The sequence below is a fragment of the Notamacropus eugenii genome, chromosome 5 (assembly GCF_028372415.1).
Source record: "Notamacropus eugenii isolate mMacEug1 chromosome 5, mMacEug1.pri_v2, whole genome shotgun sequence".
NCBI lineage: Eukaryota > Metazoa > Chordata > Mammalia > Diprotodontia > Macropodidae > Notamacropus > Notamacropus eugenii.
In genome coordinates this window covers 336763062-336781753 of record NC_092876.1, presented here as the reverse complement: position 1 = coordinate 336781753, position 18692 = coordinate 336763062, and the positions used below count along the sequence as shown (strand labels likewise).

Genomic DNA, 18692 nt, shown 5'->3' with positions numbered 1-18692 from the left:
ACTTTTTCTGTATTTTCTGTATTATGATTTTTTTATGCCCTAGCACATTGTTCATTTTTGGAAAGGCACCATATACAGCTGAGATATACATGACTTTTATTTCCAGGTAGTAACTGACAAAGATCTAACCAATATAACTTTTCTAAAATTCTATTCAGGTTCTTAACTTTTTATTTACCATTTTGATAGATTTGTGTAGGTCTGAATGTGATATATTGAAACCCCCAACTCTAATAGTTTTACCATCTCTTTCTCCCTATTCAATTAACTTTTCCTTCAGATATGTAAATATGACGTCACTTGGCACATATATTAAGTATTGACATTTTCAGTATCTTTGGTCCTTTAAAGCACAATGAAATTTCCCTGCTTATCTTTTTAAACCATGTCAGACTTTCATTTTTGCCTTGTTCGAGATTATGATTGGTATCAGCTTTTTTAAGTAGCCTGAAAAAAAATTAAATTCTATATCAACTTCTTGTCTTTTAATCTTACTTAACTTTAACTTAATCTTTATTTCCTTACATCTAGAGTTAATAATGATTTCTTAATTTCCAAAATGTGATGGTCCTAGTTCTTCTCAACCTATCTACTTCGTCTGAAAATGGTGACCATTCTCTTTTCTTGAATGCTCTATCCTTTTGGGGCTTTTCTGAGACTACTGTTTCCTGGTTTCCCCACTACCTGTCTGCTCTTTTATCAGTCTCCTTTGCTGGTTCATCATCTACATCATATTCCCTAACTGTGGGTGCTCCCCAGAGTTCTGTCCTTGGCTCTCTTCTCTTTTACCTTTATTTTGGTCATCTCAAAAGCTTTCCTGAATTTATTAAAACATAAATAACCGCTAAGCTTGGGTGTCTAGAGAAAGAGAATATATTTTGATGGAATAAAAAACTGGCAACTTGACTATGTGCCTGACCTAGTGATAGTACATCAGAATAAAGATAGCTGACAAGAGGAAATGAGATTTGAGTTTTTCATTTTAAGCATTTTACAGACACCTGGAGGAAAATAGAATAGCCCCAATATACAAAAATTGCAACTCAACCACAGAAAAGAGAAGTAAAATGTTCAGAAGGCCATGTTCATGGTCTTTCTTTCACCAGTTCTCAGGTTAGCACATTAAGAATGGATTTTAGAATGGAAACTAAAAGTTACGACAGCTAAGTCCCTGCATGGACTTATATAACTAGGTAACTTCTGGTTACCTACATACACTATTAAGTTTAAAACTGTATTAGTACAGACATTTGGGACACCGTACCTGAGAGTTTAATTTGTGTTTATTGAAATATCAAGTCTCCACAGAAGTACAAAATACCCTTTTCCCTACAGAGATTTTTTTCTCTTCTAGGAAGATGAATTGGTCCAGATCTATATGTCCAACCCCAGTTTCTCCCCTGATTGCTTATTAAACTTTTGAAAATTGATTTCCGAGAAACATCTTAAACTCAACATGTCTAAAACTGAATTCATTACCTTTCCTCCAAACTCTTCCTTCCATCAAACTTTCTGTTGAACACATATTCTTTCAGTGTGTTAGGTTTATAATCTAAGCATAATCTCGGACCCCTCACTCTCCTTCACCTCACACGTATCCTCTTTTGTGGTCAAAGCAATATCTGTTAAGACTGGAAAGTCCTTTTCATTTAGGTTATGAGTTTTTCCCTTAAAAAGCAATGAAACAATCCTCAAGACATTCCAGGGTATTAAGGCTCAGTGGATGGAATCAGGAAAACCTAAGTTCAAATCTGGCCTCAGCTTCTGAGTAGCTGTGTGGGCATGTCCATTAACCTGCCTGCCTCAGGTTCCTCCTCTATACAATGGAGATAATAATAGCACCTACCTCCTAGGGTCGTTATGAGGATAAAAATAGGTGATATTTGCAAGGTGCTTTACAAACTTCAGAGGACTCTATAAATGCTGGCTATTATCATTATTATCAATAAAATCATGGCTATTAGTCATGTAACACTTAAAGCCCAGCGAAGAAGCTGTTGGAACTCCTCAGGCTCTAAGCACTCCATGCTGCCCTGAGTCAGCACAGCTGATTGGCTCTTCTTTCTATGGAGGGAGCTGCATCCAAACGAATCAAAGCCTCATCTTTGCTGCCTATCCTTTACATCCTATTGTTATGTAAACTTACTCTTGTAGAGTAATATACCTTCTAGGAAGGTTTCATTTAGTTCCACTCACAAGTATGAACTACTGGACTGGCCAGAATCCATACACCTGGCCCCCAAATGACTTGTACTTCACTGAGACTGCAGTGACTTGGGTTGGCTCAGTCCTCATCCTACTTGACTTCTCTTCTGACCATCTATTTCCTAGACATTTTGTCCTCTTTTAGCTTTAGTGACATGACTTTCTTCTGTCTGTCCTACATTACCTTTTCAATTACCTTTGTCAAATCAGTCAACCCACAAGCAACAAGCATTTTTTGAGCACCTACTATGAACCACACTCTATGTTAAGCCTTCAGCATACAAATACAAAGAATGAGTAATTCCTACTCTAGAGGAGTTTGTATCTTAATAGAGCTGCTGTCATCTGCCTGCTGGCCTGCTGAACCCTGCCGTTTGGGAGATCCATCGGTATCTCAAGTTTAACAAGTGCAAAATAGAATTCATTAGCTTTCCCCCAGAGCTGCCCTTCCTCTAAGTGCCCTCATTTCTGTGGAGGACTCCACCCTTCTTCTTGTCTCCCCAGTTTCACAACTTTGCTTCCCACATTTAGTCAGTTGCTAAGGCTACACAGCCTCTCCTGTACACTGTCATAATTCAGGCCTTTATCATTTCTTGCCCAGACTAAAGCCTAAATTACTATCACTGCCTCCAATTTCTTCCTTCTCCAAACATCCCCTCACGCAACTGCAAAATTATATCCTTCAAAATACAGCAATGACCAATCCTATACTCAAAATCTTCAGTGATTCCATTTTGTTTCGGGTATATAACATAAACTACCCAGCCTGACCTTTAGAGCCTTCCACAAACGGCTTTGAGCCTAACTTTTCTGACTTGTTTCACGGTCCTCCCCTGCATGTATTAGATGTTCCAGCCAAACTGGTTTCCTACAGCTATTCTCAAACCTGTCAGTCTCCCCCCCTAGCCTTTCTCCTCTATATATACAACTTCACACAAACTGTCTCTCACTCCTCATTTCCACCTCTTAAAGGCCCTAGCTTCCCTCCACATTCCGTTTAGGTACTAAATCCTATGGAAATCTTTCTTCCCTTCCTCTCTTGATTGGACTGTGGTTCCAACTTTGGAAGGTGTGGGGAAGGGAGAACGCACCAGCCAGGTGGCAGATACTAAGATGGCTGCGATGTGGAGTGAATCTTGGCTGGGGCCAGCCCAGACAGAGTGGACTATTACAGGTACTCATCAGTCAAGGAGTTGGGGGTTTTACTGGGTTACATCTTGCAAAGGACAGTCACTGAGTCAGAGGCAGTGAGGATGGCTAGAGTGATGTAAATTTAAAAAAAAGCTCACTGATTAAGTTAAACTCAGAGAGGAAAGCAGTATTGCCAATACTAACGGAAAGTGTATCAATCTCCCTGCGTCCCACAGTGGCTCCATTCACTTACTCTGAGACTTGCCAAACACCCCTCTCGATGCCATGCCCTAATTAAAATGTAAGCTCCTTAAGGGCAGCGTTAATATCTCTATAGTACTCGTATTTGCAATTCTTAACATTTCTGTTGATTTTTTTTTTGTCTTATGGGACTCTTGGAGACCTTTTTGGGGTTTTCTTGCACTTGCGTGGTTTGCCATTTTCTTCTCCAGCTCATCTTACAGATGAGGAGAGTGAGGCAAAGAGGGTGAAGTGACTCGCCCAGGGTCATACAGCTAGGAAGCGTCAGAGGCCAGATTTGAGCCTTCCTGACTCCAGGCCCTCTCCACCTAATCGCCTGGCTCTTAGCCTAGTGTTTGGTGTTTCATTCATTCCTGCCGTTCTCTTAATTCTGCTTCAGTTGACACAGATCTGCCCAGGCTGCTGCCTTTAACGAAGTACCTGTGGACCTGTACCTCCTCTCACCCCCGGTGGGCTTCTGTCGCTGCATGCCCAGTGCGTTCCCAGGGTGCCAACACCGTGCCCTTGGCTTGAATCGGTCCTTCCCTGCCTCTGTGCTACGTCTTGGTAACAAGTCTTTCCCCGGGGAGCCAGGCTGGCCAGGATTGAACCTGCGCTCCCTCTCGGCCCGAACCTCCTCCAAAGCTCTTTTCTGCCTCTTCGGTACCAGAGCCCCGCAGTGCCGGCCCTCAGCGGCACCGGCCCTCAGCGGTACCCGAACCGGAGGAAAGCCTCCTCTGGGGAAGGGGCGGCCCTGGGCGGAGACCAGAACGGACTTGGCAGCGCTTTGCCCTTAGGAGGGATACGTTCATCAGTGAGACGGACGATGTGCACCGTCTGGGTTTAGGTGTACGGAGAAAAGGGTGTCAGTGTGGTGCGCGCCCGTGGACTGGCATCTGCACCGTCGGAGACTCAGAGTGGGCGCTCTCCAGAGCTCGAGAGGCGGAGGTCCTGGGGGTAGTAGCGTGAGCAGGCAATGCAGTCGACGGCCCTGCCCAGAGTCGTTACCCGGAGTGCATGCCGGGAGTGGTAGTTTTCTCAGCGCGGTGTGCTGGGAGTTGTAGTCCTCGGTGACGGAAGCGGGGGCGCCGCAACCCGAGGAGCCGGAGGAGCTTGAGCTGCCGCGGCAGTGTCAGCGGCACCTTGGCCCTCTGGACGCTCTCTCACCCGCACGCCCTGCCTCCGGCTTCCGCGGCGCGGTTGTGTCCCCGGAGCTCGACCGGAGAGGCGGCGGGAGCACAAGGGGCCACGCCTCATCCCGATGCGGCCCGAAGGCCCGGGAATGGAGATCAGCTGCTGCGGGGAGAGGCTGCTGGAGGAGAGCAGGTGGGAGGGGGAGGAGAAGGGAGGCCGGGGCCGGGTCGAGTCGAGCCGAGGGGGCGAAAGGCAGGGATCGATACCGCGGAGCAGGGACTGGCGGGGGCCGGGGGCTTGCCGGGGGGTGGGCGGCTGTGAGCGAAGGAGTAAAGGCGCTTGGGAGGAGGAGGGAGAGTGTGGTGGTGGGGGGCAGGTAAGGTGGGTCCTCGGAAAGTCCGGGGGAAAAACCATCCCTGACTGCGCTTCGGCTGTTTCAGCCGATCCATGACAGCCGGGGCTGCGCCGCACGGTCCCGGCCGCCGAAAGCCCGCACTCGGCACGCCTGCCCCAGCAGTGGACGGGGTTGGGGATGAAGGAATTCCTGGGTGCAAAGGGCAGGACTGGCCTGGGAGGGAGCTGGAGCGATGTGCCGCGGGGATTGCGGACGCCGAGGAAGGGGAAGGGGAGCGGGGCTGGGTAGAAGGAAGGGGTGGCGATTTTGGAGAGGGCTGGATGGCGAGGGCTGAGACGGGCTGCTGGTCTCGTGCCGCCAACCTGCTTGGCAGCATCCCGTGTTGACACGCTTCCTTGGATGCAGGGCAAACTGCCCTCTCATGTACCCGTGGAAGCAGTTTCGGAAGCCCTTTCATAGATTCTAGAAAGAAGCGTTTGGGTTCCGGTACCCACAACGAATAAAAACCACCTTCGTAGGCCAGCGCATTTAGAGCTGGGGGGAAAAAGTCATCAGGGCCAGCCCCATCCCCAGAGAGATTGATGTTTGCCCAGGGTCACGCAGCTGCTAAGGACTTAGGTGGACGCTGGACCCCAGGCTTTCCTGCCTCCCAAATCCTGGGCTCTACCACTACTGCCATTCCTCGTGCAGGGTGGCCTGCCTTTTTATGTGGGTAATGACTCATTAAGAACTTTCATTCTTAATGAGAATTAAGTTTGGAATGTTATGGGGGCTAAATAGAAACCGGGACCGTAAAGTCTTTTGTTGCCTTTTAAAAACCGGGTTTCTATTAACAATGGTACTCAACTCTGTAGGGCTCTGAGAGGGAAGTGTGTTTCGCTGTGTGAGAGAAAAAATTTCTGCAGGGGAAGGAGGGTATTTTGTGCTTCTGTGGAGTCTTGATGTTTCAATAAAAAAACAAATTAAAGTTTCAGTCCAGTAACAGCTTGTCCCTTGTCAGAACTTCCAGTTTCCATACTAAAATCCATTCTTAATTAGTGCTGGTCTGGAGGTATTACATATCTGACTTTCGTTTCTCAGTACACTCTATGGGCTCATTGCCAGGCACTTTGTCCCCATGGTTCTCTGCCCATGTTTTTAGCCAAGAAGTTCCAGTACTGATTTCAGCAGAGAAATTGTCACAATAAAAATCTGAAGATCCCTCAGAAATCATTGCTACATGGCTTTTCAGGTGACTAGGTTATTCCTTTAGAGTGATGTGATCAAGGTTTGATCCATTCACTTAGCTATATTCTATGAGGGTTTTCAAAGTGTGGTCCAGGACTCCCCTTTGATTCCCCCATCCCCCAGGCTGAGGTGTCCCTGAGATTTTTAGATCTTTGGAGTCAAAACTGCTTTCCTAATAATGTTAAGATGTTTTAAATTCTAATAGGTAAATATTTCCAGATGTAACACACATTAAGAAAAACTTTTTCCAAGGGGTGCCTAATAGTTTTTCAGAGTATTAGAGGTGGTCCTGAGACCAAAAAGATTGAGAACTACCTTGTATCCTGGCCATAGACTACCTCTTTAGTTTTATCTGTCTGTCTTGCAAATGTATACCCATAGTCACAAGGGGAAACTGACTTTAAAAAGAATATGGATGAGTCAGGGCAAATCCAATACAACCAGGGCAAAAACTACAAAAAAAAATCTAATTCACTCATATGGTGAGTTAGTAGCTTTTTATTTTGGTGTATGAAAGACAATGCATTTTTGATAAATTTCCTGTTAGAACCACAAGATTCCTAGTATCAAGGAGGAGTTTGGCATTGCAGGGTTCTACTAGGAGAATGACTCATTCCTCCCTTCCTCCAGTTCATTTCTTTAACTGCCTGTCTTCTGAATCTGGGACTTTGAGATGATGACTTATTCCATCAAAAGCCTAAATTTTAACTCCAAGTGCTGTAAGACTATACAGTTAATGACAGATTTCTCTCTTCTGTTATTTTTTAAATTTCTTTGTCATTTCTAAGCTAGGTAGTTATCATTTAGTCCAAATTCTGGGATAAATGACACCCAACAATTGTCCCTAGGGGAATTCCTGAACACAGACAGGTAGAAATGTTTAAAACTGTAATCTTGATCTCTTTGCCCACGTAACCTCTGAGAATCCTTATTCAAACCCTCACAGATAAGCCTTTTTTTTTTTTTGCCCAGAAAGAGGCTACATCTTCCCTTTAGCTATACCCGTTGACTGAGGAGATAGGGAAGTAATTCTCTAATTCAGTCAGTTTAGTGTCGTCCCCACGCCCCCCCCCCCCCCCCCCCCCCCCGCTCCCCTCGTGTGATTATGTACTGCAAATCATTTTATTCAGCCAGCCTTTAGTAGCTTTCAGAAACAAGTATTTACCAGAGTGGTACATTAAATACAAGTGGTATAAAATATCCCCCAGAAGTCTGTGATACTTTACCTTAAGTTCATACAGACTTCAAGGGAAAGTAGGCTCAGGCTTAGGGAACACATGTGGCAAAGGGGGTAGCTCACAATTTCTGGGCTCCTGGAAATCCTTTCAGCTGATTTAGGGGTGATACTAGGATACCTGTGGGAAAATGGGAAGGCCAACATAGTCCAAACCCTTTGAAACTTACAAGGTCAAGATCTTTGACCACATGAGGAGATGGGAAGAGACCCTAGGCCATGGCCACTCTTCCCCTCCCTTCCTCTGATTGCCTCAGTGATTCCTCCTCAAGGGTTTTACTGGAATGCCACGCTTACTCCAATATCCATTTCTATATTTGTTTGATAATTTATAGAAGACCCAAGGGGTGTGACCAGATTTCCTTGGAATATCTGAACATGATTCCTGGGTAATGTCATTTCATTCCAAGGACTTCCCACTTAGTCTAAAGCCTGCGTATGATTCTGATTGGCGATCTTACCACTGTATTATGTGACCAGTTAAGATAAGGAACTCTTCAAAAAAATCTCCCATATAATTTAAGATGAAAGAAACTGAGGAGAATTGCCATCTCTTCCACATTCTGGCCTGTGCTTGCCCACACTAGCACCCCAATATGAGTGAGGTGATGCTGCAACAGGTTTTGAATCTCCTGGAGGAAACGAGTGAAATCATACAAGTACCACAAATCTTTAAGAGTTTAAGGAATTCAGAAACAACATGACCTTTGTCCCAGTATCTGCAGTTGGAAGAAAGGGACATAAAGTACATAGAGATGGTCATACTTTTAAATATTTAAGTGGTTGCCAATTTGAGAGAAAGTAACTTTACAGTAAAATGTAAAAATAGTTCTGTTGAGTATACAGTTTTATTCTAAGCTGCCCAGAGAGAATTGTTCGTGATTCAGTATTCTCTGGCTTTTCTCTCAGCTGTTGTGCATATAAAAAGCCTGAGCAGTGCACCTTGACCTAGACTTGTCATTATCACTGAGAATACTTCAGTCATAAATAATTCATGTCATTTACTGAGCAGAGTACTAGAAGGAAATGAAGTTGGGGATGTTGCTAAGTAATCATCTCTAAACCAGTATTTCTAGCTAGTGTGTTATCTTGGTGTTCAGTCATTTTCGACTCTTGGTGACCCCCTTTGGGGTTTTCTTGGCAGAGATACTGGAGTGATTTGCCATTTCCTACTTCAGTTCATTTTACGGATGAGGAAAATGAGGCAAGCAGGGTTAAGGGACTTACCCAGGGTCACACAGCTAAAAGGTATCTGAGGCCAGATTTGAACTCAGCAAGATGAATCTTCCTGAATCCAGGCCCAGCATTCAATTTGCTGTACCACCTAGTTGCCTGTGTTTGTAGCCTTATTGGGTAATTATTCAGGGAATGAAACTGTCTCTACAGATTTACATAGTTCTTGATTTTAAACCACAATTCACAAAATCTCTCGAGTTGGCAGGCACTACAGTATCTGTTCCTCTTACAAGATATTCCATCTTCCAGCTGTATATGTTTTCACTAACTGTTTGTTGACCATCTGTAGAATTCTTTCCTGACTTCCTTCAAGTCCCAGTTAAAAATCCCACCTTGTACAAGAAGCCTTTCCCAGCCCCTTTAATTGCTAGTACCTTTCCTTTGTTGATTATTTTATTAATTTATCCTGCATTTTATCTTGTTTATATATAGTTGTTTGCATGTGTCTCCAATTAGTGTGACTGTGAGAATGGGGATTGCCTTTCTATTCCCAATGCTTAGCACAGGGCCTAATACTTGGTAGGAATTTAAGAAATTATTATTGACCGAATGATTAATTTAAATGGAATAGAGTGACTTGATTGTGTAAATAAAAAACCCTACCCTTCCACTCTGAAGCAGATGTTCTTTTAAACTTGGGTGTGTGGATCCCCACAGACCAAAAGTTCTGTGGACAGTTTTTAAAGGATCTCTGAATTTAGATGGGGAAAAAAATTACATCTCTATTTCCACTAGCCTCTCTAAATGTAGCATTTCCTTTATTTAAAACCATTCTGAGAAAGAGTCCATCAGCTTCATCTGACTGCCATAGGGCTCCCTAACACAAAAAAGGTTAGGAAGCCCTCCTTGCTCTAAGAAATCTACCACTCATGGGAAGACAGCTGAGTGAATTGTCCTCCTGTTCTTCCACATTCTTTTATTATCTTTAAGAGACTTGAACTCTATAATACAATCTAAATCATTAAACAAACATTTATTAAGAACCTACTGAGTGCCAAGCACTTGTGCCAACTCTGGGGATACCAACAAAGGCAAGAGTCTTCCCCTGTTCTCTAGGAGCTCACAATCTGATCATTATGTCGTTATGATGATAATTAAACCCTTGGGAGTTGATGAGATCACAGGCAAAATAGTAAAGAGGGCCTAAGGCAGAACTTTAAGGGGCACCCATGATTAGTGGGCATGACCTGGATGTAAGTCAGACTGATAAGAACCAAGAGAGAGTAGTGTCAAGAAAACCTAGGCAGAAAGGAGTAATCAAGGAGAACAGTGTGATGGAGAGTGTGAGGGCTGCAGAGAGGTACAGAAGAATGAGGATAGAGGAAAAGGCCATTACGTGTGAGGACTTAAGAAATCGTTGGTAACTGGAGAGAGCTGTTCCAGTTGATGATGTAGAGACTGAAGAAGAGATTGAGAGGAGAGGAAGTGGAAGTACCTGTTGTAGATGGCCTTCTCAAGGAATTTAGCCTACAAAAAGGAGGAGAGTTTATGGGATCCAGTAGAGGGATTGAAAGTGGGTATTTTGCTTAGTTTTTCTGGTGTAGTGTCCCACATCATTTATAGTCGATGAATGGTGACATTGCTGTGTAGTATACTCAGTGGAATTGCTATGCCTTTCCATGTACTTCTCTTTCTTACCCCAATCCACTCTCTCACCTATCTTTTTTCAGCTCTCATCTGTTTACTTCCCCTGCCTATTTCAGGGTTCAGCAGCCTAAAGAGGCATACTTGATGACTGACCAGTATTTACACTGCTAATTTTTTTTTAGTAGCATAGAAACAGCTGCCAACTATAACCTTCTGAGTAATAGAAAACTGGAGAAATGAGCCAGATCATAAAGGAGAGTGGAAGAGAATTTCTTTGCCATCTTCTAGGTGTCTGCATAGGAGTTCAGTTCCCCTAAGCTGCTTTTGCTTCTTATGATTTCATCCCTATTTTCCCTTCCAAAACTATAGTTTCTCTAAAGAGCACAGGACTTCCCCACTACAATGCTACATCTCCACTTCCCGCCCCCCCTAAAGCAACACCCACTTGCTTACATAGCATAGAAATATCTTCATTTTCTGGATCTTTTCTAGACAAGCTCTAGTATATCTGTAACTCAGTTCCACTGTTCCCCAGCTGATATAGAGGGTCTTAATCCACATAGTGACTTTGAGGGGAGGGAAAAAGGGGTGTCTTCATATATTCCTTCTGAAAAACCTCTGGGCTATTTATAATAATACTAACAATAGCTAGTATTTTTGTAGTGCTTTACAAAAGGTATCTCATTTGCCTGCATCCTGATTGTGGAATACATGGATAGATCATTTACTACTATTGATGTAATTTAGGGCTAAAATAAATGAATTCCCAAACTCCAAGACCAAATGGATTTGCAAGCGAATTCTGTCAAACATTCAAATTCTATTCAAAGAACAATTAATTCCGGTGTCACATAAACTGTTTGAAATAATAGGAAAAGAAGAGAACTTTGCAATCTCTTCAGTAACACAAATATAGTCTTGATACGTCAGCTAAACCAGGGAAAGACAAAGCAGAGAATGAAAACTACAAGCCAATATGCTTTGCAAACATTGGTATAAAAATTTTAAATAAAAATTTAGCAAAAAGACTAAAGCAACATGTTAGAATGATTATACACTATGACCAACTTGGAATTATGTCTGGAATTCAAGGTTAATTTAATATAGGGAAAACTATAAATGTAATAAGCCATGTTGACATAAATAATAGAACCACATGATTATGCCAATAGATTCTGAAAACGTTTTTGACAAATTCAGCATCCATTTGTTCTTTTTTAAAGAATGCTAGAAAGCATAGAAACACATAGAAAGATGTGTATCTTTCCATAATATGTTGTGTTATCTACCTAAAATTAAGAGCAAATATATGTAATGGAGAAAAGTTAGAGCTCCTCTCCAAGAATATCAGGTGTAAAGCCAGGCTGCCCATTATCATCACTATTTAACATAGTTCTAGAAATGCTAACTGTGGCAGTAAGATAAGAAAGGGAAATTAAGGGAATAAAGATAAGCAAAGAGGAAACAAAATTATTGCCTTTTGTAGGGATGGCAGTTTACTTAGAAAAATATAGTCAACTAAAAATTAATTGAAACATTAAATTGAACAGTGTTGTAGGATATGAAGTAAATCCACATAAATTATAAGCATGTCTTTATATTGCCAATAAAACCCAGCAGTTATACTTAGAGAAATTCTATTCAAAGTAGCTATAGAAGCTTTAAAATACTTGAGAGGCAGTCTACTAAGATACACTCGGGAACTGTATGAATTACTCTTTGCAAAAATATAGACCTAAAAGTAGGAAAAATATTAATTGCTCATGGGTAGGTCAAGACATTGTGTGGAGGGGTATTCAGGGAGAACTAGTACCTCTGATGTGAGGGCTTGCTGAACCCTTTTCAGGGCTGCTCATCCACCTTTGGTATCCACATGTCACCCATCTCTCACCTGTGGCTCCAAGAAATTGTAGGATTCTGAGCAGCCACACCCTGGTAAAACCATCTTGGCAGACAAGCTAAGCCAGATTGAGAGTAATTGGCAGGCCTCAAACTGTTGGGAGTTGGGAGATGTCTACCCCAAGCATGTGAAGACTTCCCCAGTGGAATGGGCAGATGAGAACTTTTTGTTCCAAGGGCCTTGAAAGGTGTCTGAAGCAGGTGCTTGTGGAGTATGTAGATTGTGGTCAGATGTCAGACACCAAGGTCCTCCACTGCATCCTAGGCGTCAGCAGCTGTCCTGACTTTTGTCCCGCCACTGGACGTGGTAGAGAGAGTGAAACTGATGACTTTGCACTGCTCTGCCTCACTGAAATCCAATCCTGTGATGTCAGTGGTCATCTTCAAAGAATAAAGGACAAGTAACAGCGTAGGAAGAAACTTTTTTCAAAGGAATATGTCTAAGCTATCAACATCCATGTGAAAAAATGCTCTAAATCAGTAATAATTTGAGAAATAAATATTTAAAACAGTTTTGAGATTCCAGATGACAAAAATGGAAAACAACAAATGTTGGAGGAACTGTGGGAAAACTGACACTTTAATGTCCTACTGGTGGACTTATGAATTGGCCCAGCCATTCTGGAAAGCAGTTTAAAACTGTACCCAGAAAGTTACCAAACTGTGTCTGCCTTTGACCAAACCATTGATATATGTTACTATACCTACACCCTATGGAGATCAGAGAAAGAAGAAAAGGTCCTATATGTACTGAAATGTTTACAGCTTCTCTTTCTGTAGCAAAAACTGGAAAACTAAGCATGAACTCACTTATTAGAGAATGGCTAAACAGATTGTTGTATATGAATGTAATGGAATATTATTGTGCCATAAGAAGTGAATAAATGGAATGTTTCAGAGGAAACTGTGAAGGATTGTGTCAGTTGATTGAGAATGAAGTGATTAGAACTAGAACACTTTATATGATGATAACCAAAATTACAACCAAGTAATGATAAACCTCCAGAGGACTAGGGATATAAACATACTGTTCATCTCTCGTCTAGAACTGGGATGAATTTAAAAGGCAGAATTAGATATTTTTGGACAGTGTCAGAGCTGGAAATTGTTTTTGTTGGACAGTGCAAATTATGAGGATTTTCTTTCTTTTTTAAAATTGTTCAGTGGGAGAGAGATAATAAATGTAAAAAGAAAAAATTTGAGGGCTAAAGAGATTATTGACCCTTGGAATGTGGGCTTATCAACATTTATCAAATGTTTTCTTCAGAGTGCTTTCTCATTTGGATACTTTGGGGACAAAAACCAAACAAAGAGTTTGCCTAATCCTCCCTGTGCCACTTTTTTTCTCCTTTCTGTACTTGCTGTGCATTATGGTGTTGCTTTTATGTGGACGTTACATTTCATGTCAAACACTTTGGAATCCAGATGCATGCAGTATGGTTATAAAATTTTTATATAGAACTTTAAGGTTTACAAAATGTTTTACGTGTATTTTATTTGACAAATACGATCAGTTGTAGAATAATAAAACTGTTTTTGTATGGTTTAAGACAACCAGCTTCATGATTTTGTAGTTGCTTAACAGATTGGGTATCCACTCCCTGTTGCATTTTGTATATTAAAAAAGTTTCTTTTCCCTCTCAGGCTTCTTTGGCAACCATAATGTTAAAAAAGACTCCAGAATCATTATTCTTTTTTTAAAAAAATTTAGTTTATTGTTTTTAGTTTTCAACAATCACTTCCATAAGTTTTAAATTTTTTCCCTGTCCCTCACCCCTTCCTGCCTGAGACAGCATGCAGTCTTATATGGGTTCTACACATACGTAGAATCATTATTCTTTGAGGAAAAATTTTGTCCTTGTTTGGGGTCAAAATGTAGTTGAGAGACTTCTTGCACATATAACGTGAGACAGTGCTGCCTCTTTTTGTTTTGCTTTTTAAATTTTGTTGGTATCTTTTGCTTTTACATCACCTTCATTTACAAATAGATCTCTCATTTCTTATAACAAAGAATAAAAAAGGGGGCGGGGCAATTCAGCAAAACTAACCGTTAAAAACATTAACCGAGTTGGACTGTATAGGCAGTTGTCCTCCACCACTGAAAAGAACTGCATTTTCTCCCCACTGGAGCCAAGCTTAGTCATAATTACCTGGCATTTACTTGTTTGTTTTTTTCTTACATTACTCTATATCAGGCCATACAAGTCTTCTCATGCGTGCTTCTTTGTATGTGTCATTTCTTAGGACACAGTAATATTTCCTTATGTTCATATGCTACAATTTGTTTAGCCATTCTCCAATTGGATGGCCTGCTAAGTGACAGACTTTATTCTTATTAAAAAATTAATATTTGTAAAAGTCATTTAACAGAGTACCTGGCACATAGCAGGCTCTCCATAAATGCTTATTTCCCTTCCCCTTCTCTCTAGACAGTTTTATATATTGCCTTTTCTAAAGTGAGAATCAGGGATAAGGCTTATGCCTTCTTAGAAGCAGCCAAGTGTCATAGTGGATAGAGCAGTAGACCTGGAGTCAGGAAGACCTGTGTTCAGATTTGACCTCAGACACTTATTAGCTGTGTGACTCAGGGTTAGGTAACCTCTGTCTGCCTCGGTTTCCTCAACAGTAAAATGGAGGGGAGGGGTTGGCAGTAATAATTACACCTACCTCACAGGGTTTTTATGAAGATCAGATATTTGTAAAGTGCTTAGCAGAATGCTGAGCACACTATATAGTATGTGCTATGTAAATGCTTATTCCTTTCCCTTATGCCTCCAATTTTTTAATGGTTCGATTAAATTAAATTGAGTAATTACTTATTGAGCATCTATTATGTATCCATATCTATTCTAGATGCTTTTTGAGTACAAAGGAAATATAAGACCTATCCCCTACCCTAAAGGAACTTACATTCTAGTTAAGGAGAGAAATGTGTTGTTTTAGGTCAAAGGATTTAGAATATAGTATAAGCAAAGTCATCAAGGTGGGAATGGCTATGGTGTGTTCAAAAAGCAGGCCTGGCCTAAGTGAAACAGACTTGGGGAGAGATGATGATGTTGGTCAGGACAAGTGGGCCCAGATGATGGAGAGAGAGCCTTTCTATTTGTTGAAGAAGGTTTGGATTCACTCTAGGTAATAATAGGGAACCACTTAAAGTCTCTTTTTGAATACTCATATTTTCTTTCCCATTTCTTAAATTTGAGCATGTCTGAAATGTTATAAATTCTTTACTTTTCAAGTAGAAGATGGGATCCAGTAACTGGTGAGATATTTGGCATAACTTACTAGCTTGAACTCAAGCCAATTCAAGTCCTCTTGGTGGACAGCTGAAGCTGTTTGCTTCCTTCTAGTCATTTCTTATTTCTTTTCAGGGAGCTGCCATAACAGGTTAGATGAGTGGGGTCTATTAATGGCAGCAGAAAGAGGAGTGGGGGGGGGGGGGCGGGGGAATGGGACATGACTGGATGTTGGAAAGCTCGTTCTCTGACTCTTGTGAGTGACATTTGTGGAGTACTTCTAGATGGACAAAACATTTTTTCCCTAGAGTTTTCCAAGACAGTACAAGTATTTTTAAAGATTGTAAAGATGAGGAAACCAAGGCTCAGAGAGACTTGATTTGCCCAGGATTACATTAGTGTTGGAGTCAAGCTTTGAATCTTGGTACCAAATTCACTCCTTTTTCCATTACACCAGGCTGCTTCCCATTGACACCAGCCTACAGTCATTACATGGCAAAGGTTTTACGTTCTAGGAACAGTGATTTACTATCCTTGGAACTGAGTAGAGTTTAGGGGCTCTTAGGCTGCTCTCCCCCAATGCCAACCTTACTCCTCAAAGTGAAAGGGTACCGCTTCTGGACCTCCTCAACTTTGATGCCCCCATTTGTCAGTTTTGCTATTCTTTTCTCACCCTTTCCCAGCTTGTTGCTGATGTGGTTGCCTCCTATCCCCGTCCCTTCAGTGCCAGTGTTCCCAAAGTAATAATTAATCTGACAAATTGATTGTACTAACTCTTATTGTGGGAAAGGTATATAGGAGCTCATTAAAGCTCTGCCCAATTTCTAGGTATAACTTTTATCCTGCAGTCTTATATGGCTAGAGGGGCCGCTATCTATATCTGTGTCTGTATCTATATATTTTGCCCAAGCTATGCTCAATATTCCTTTTATTTTAAAAATTATTTTCATTTCCAAATTCTCTCCTTCCCTCTACCTTTGTACCTCACCTATTAAGAAAGCAAGAAATACAAATACCCATTATACATATGTAGTCATGCAGACATTTCCACATTAACCATATTGGGGGTGGGGTGGGGAGGGAGTTGGAGTGGCAAGATACACTTCATTCTGCACTCAGAGTTCACCAGTTCTGTCTCCAGGGGTGTACAGCATGTTTTATTATGATTTTGGAATTGTCATGGATCATTGTATTGATCAGAGCCATGCTTACCACTCTGTCCTAGCCATCTTATCTCCCCTTATATGTTCTTTACCTCCACCCCTACACTCTCCATAGGCCATCCCTGTGCCTTCTTCCAAACATAACCTCTGCATCTTTCTGTTCTGTGTGCACCCTGTTAGCATAGAAATTCTAAGTGGAAGGTACTGGCTTACTTTTGAATTTGTACACTCAGTGTTTAGCCTCATGTTGGCACTTGTAATAATGAACGCTTTCATTTCCCAGTTCTTTTAGATTAAATTCTCTAAAGACAAAGAAAAATAATTAAGCAAAAACCTCTGACAGTTTCTGGATGTATACATATGGTAGTCCTCTGCGTGTATCTATAGGATTTTTATTTTTTCCCCCCTTTACTTGGAGTCGAGGTTCCTTTGAGAAATCTTTCCATTTACATATATTGTTTATGATTGAGCTCATTTTACTCTATATCAATTCATATAAATTATCCTCTGGGTCTCTGAATTCCTCATGTGAGTATTTTCTTACTGCAGGAAAGTATCTGTTAATTTCTCATACCATATTTTTTTCTCCAGCAATGAGGACCCACTTTATTTCTAGTTCTTTGATATCACTGAGTGCTGCCACTGGACTTTTGTTTCTCTTTATTTGACTTCTCTGGGTGTGGGTGTCCCTTAATGCCATTGGTTGGTCAAAGGGTATGGACATTTTAGTCCTTTTTCTTGTCTAATTCCAAATTGAAATCTAGTACAATTGGACCCCTCGCAATAGATGGTTTGCATAGTATGGAAAACTCCAGTTATTTTACTTTGCATTTCTCTTGCAGTTAATAGGTTGGGGCATGATTTCATTTGATCAATTAGCATTTGCAGTTCTTCTTTAGAGAACTGTTTGTTCATCTCTGATTATTTGTCATTTGAGGAATAACTCTTGATAGCGTGTATTTGGGGCAGCTACTAGAATATTTTGGAGAACAAGCTTTTATTGTACCATTTGTTGCAAATATTTTCCCCATTCTGTCATTTCCCTTGTTGTTTTCATTGATTTGATTCTTGCAAAAAGCTTTTAAATTTTGTGTAGTCAAGGCTTTTGATTTTTTTTATCTTTTATAATCTCGTCTTTTTTGTTGTTGTTGTTAAGAATTTCCTTCCATTCATTCCCTTATAATTTTGGGGTTTGTTGTTGTTTTGTTTTTTGTTTTTTTTTGGTGATTTGGTCCTTTTCTGTTTATGTAACAGTCATTTCCTCTAATAATGGCTCCCACAGAGCCATCCTTTGTAACAATGGAAAATTTCAACAAAACAGCAGTGTCAGTTATCTTGACAACATATACAATTATCTACATTCCTAATCCACTACATATTTTGAGAGGAGATAGGTTTTTATCATCTGTTCTTGGCCTTGTTCATGGCATTTAATTTGAATTCAGTTGCCTTTTTCTGTTGTTTTCATTTATGTTTTAATTTTGTGTATTATTCTCTTATTCTTCCATCTTCACTCTACATTTTTTCATATAAGTTTTTACATATTTATCTAAATTCCTCATATCCTTTCTTACAGTGTAATAATAATCCATTATGTTCATAGGCCCTAATTTGTTTAGTCATTTCCTAATGTATTTCCAATTTTTTACTACCAGAAATGGGCAGTATATTTTTAAAGGTACATTGAATTGATATATTCAGAGTTAGAGAGAACCAGGCAGGATGGCATGGTGGACCACCAGGACCACCAAATAGAAGTCTTGACCTGTGACTAGCAGTTGAAATTATCTAGACTTGTTTAGACTGAAGAAGAAACTAGTGAAGGGAAACACTGTAAGTGAACACATGATCACTGACTTCAAACATTTTTATTCCGCACAACTCCAGATGAGATTTGCATAGCTAGGACCAGTAGATGGAAGTTAATCTGTTGGGTAGATTTTCAAAACAGTTAAAATTCATAACAAACCAGGTAGTAAATCCCTGGAAGTGCTCCTGACTTAGAACCAAACTTGTTGGGGGTAGCCTAACATATTTAACTGTGG

The 18692-nt window shown here is 41.0% G+C and overlaps 1 protein-coding gene across 3 annotated transcripts in view; it reads left to right on the top strand.

Moving 5' to 3' along the window:
- RUBCN (rubicon autophagy regulator) overlaps positions 1-18692 on the top strand; it is a 74250-nt gene that overhangs the window by 10646 nt on the left and 44912 nt on the right. The window contains exon 1 of one of the 3 annotated variants that reach the window (XM_072613698.1): positions 4626-4902. The exons of 1 other annotated variant lie outside the window; for it this stretch is intronic. In XM_072613698.1, coding sequence (XP_072469799.1) covers positions 4838-4902 — 65 coding nt within the window. In that variant the 5' untranslated portion in view covers positions 4626-4837. Of the gene's footprint in view, positions 1-4625; positions 4903-18692 lie in introns of those variants that run through there. One more of the 3 variants, XM_072613700.1, reaches the window with a different exon arrangement.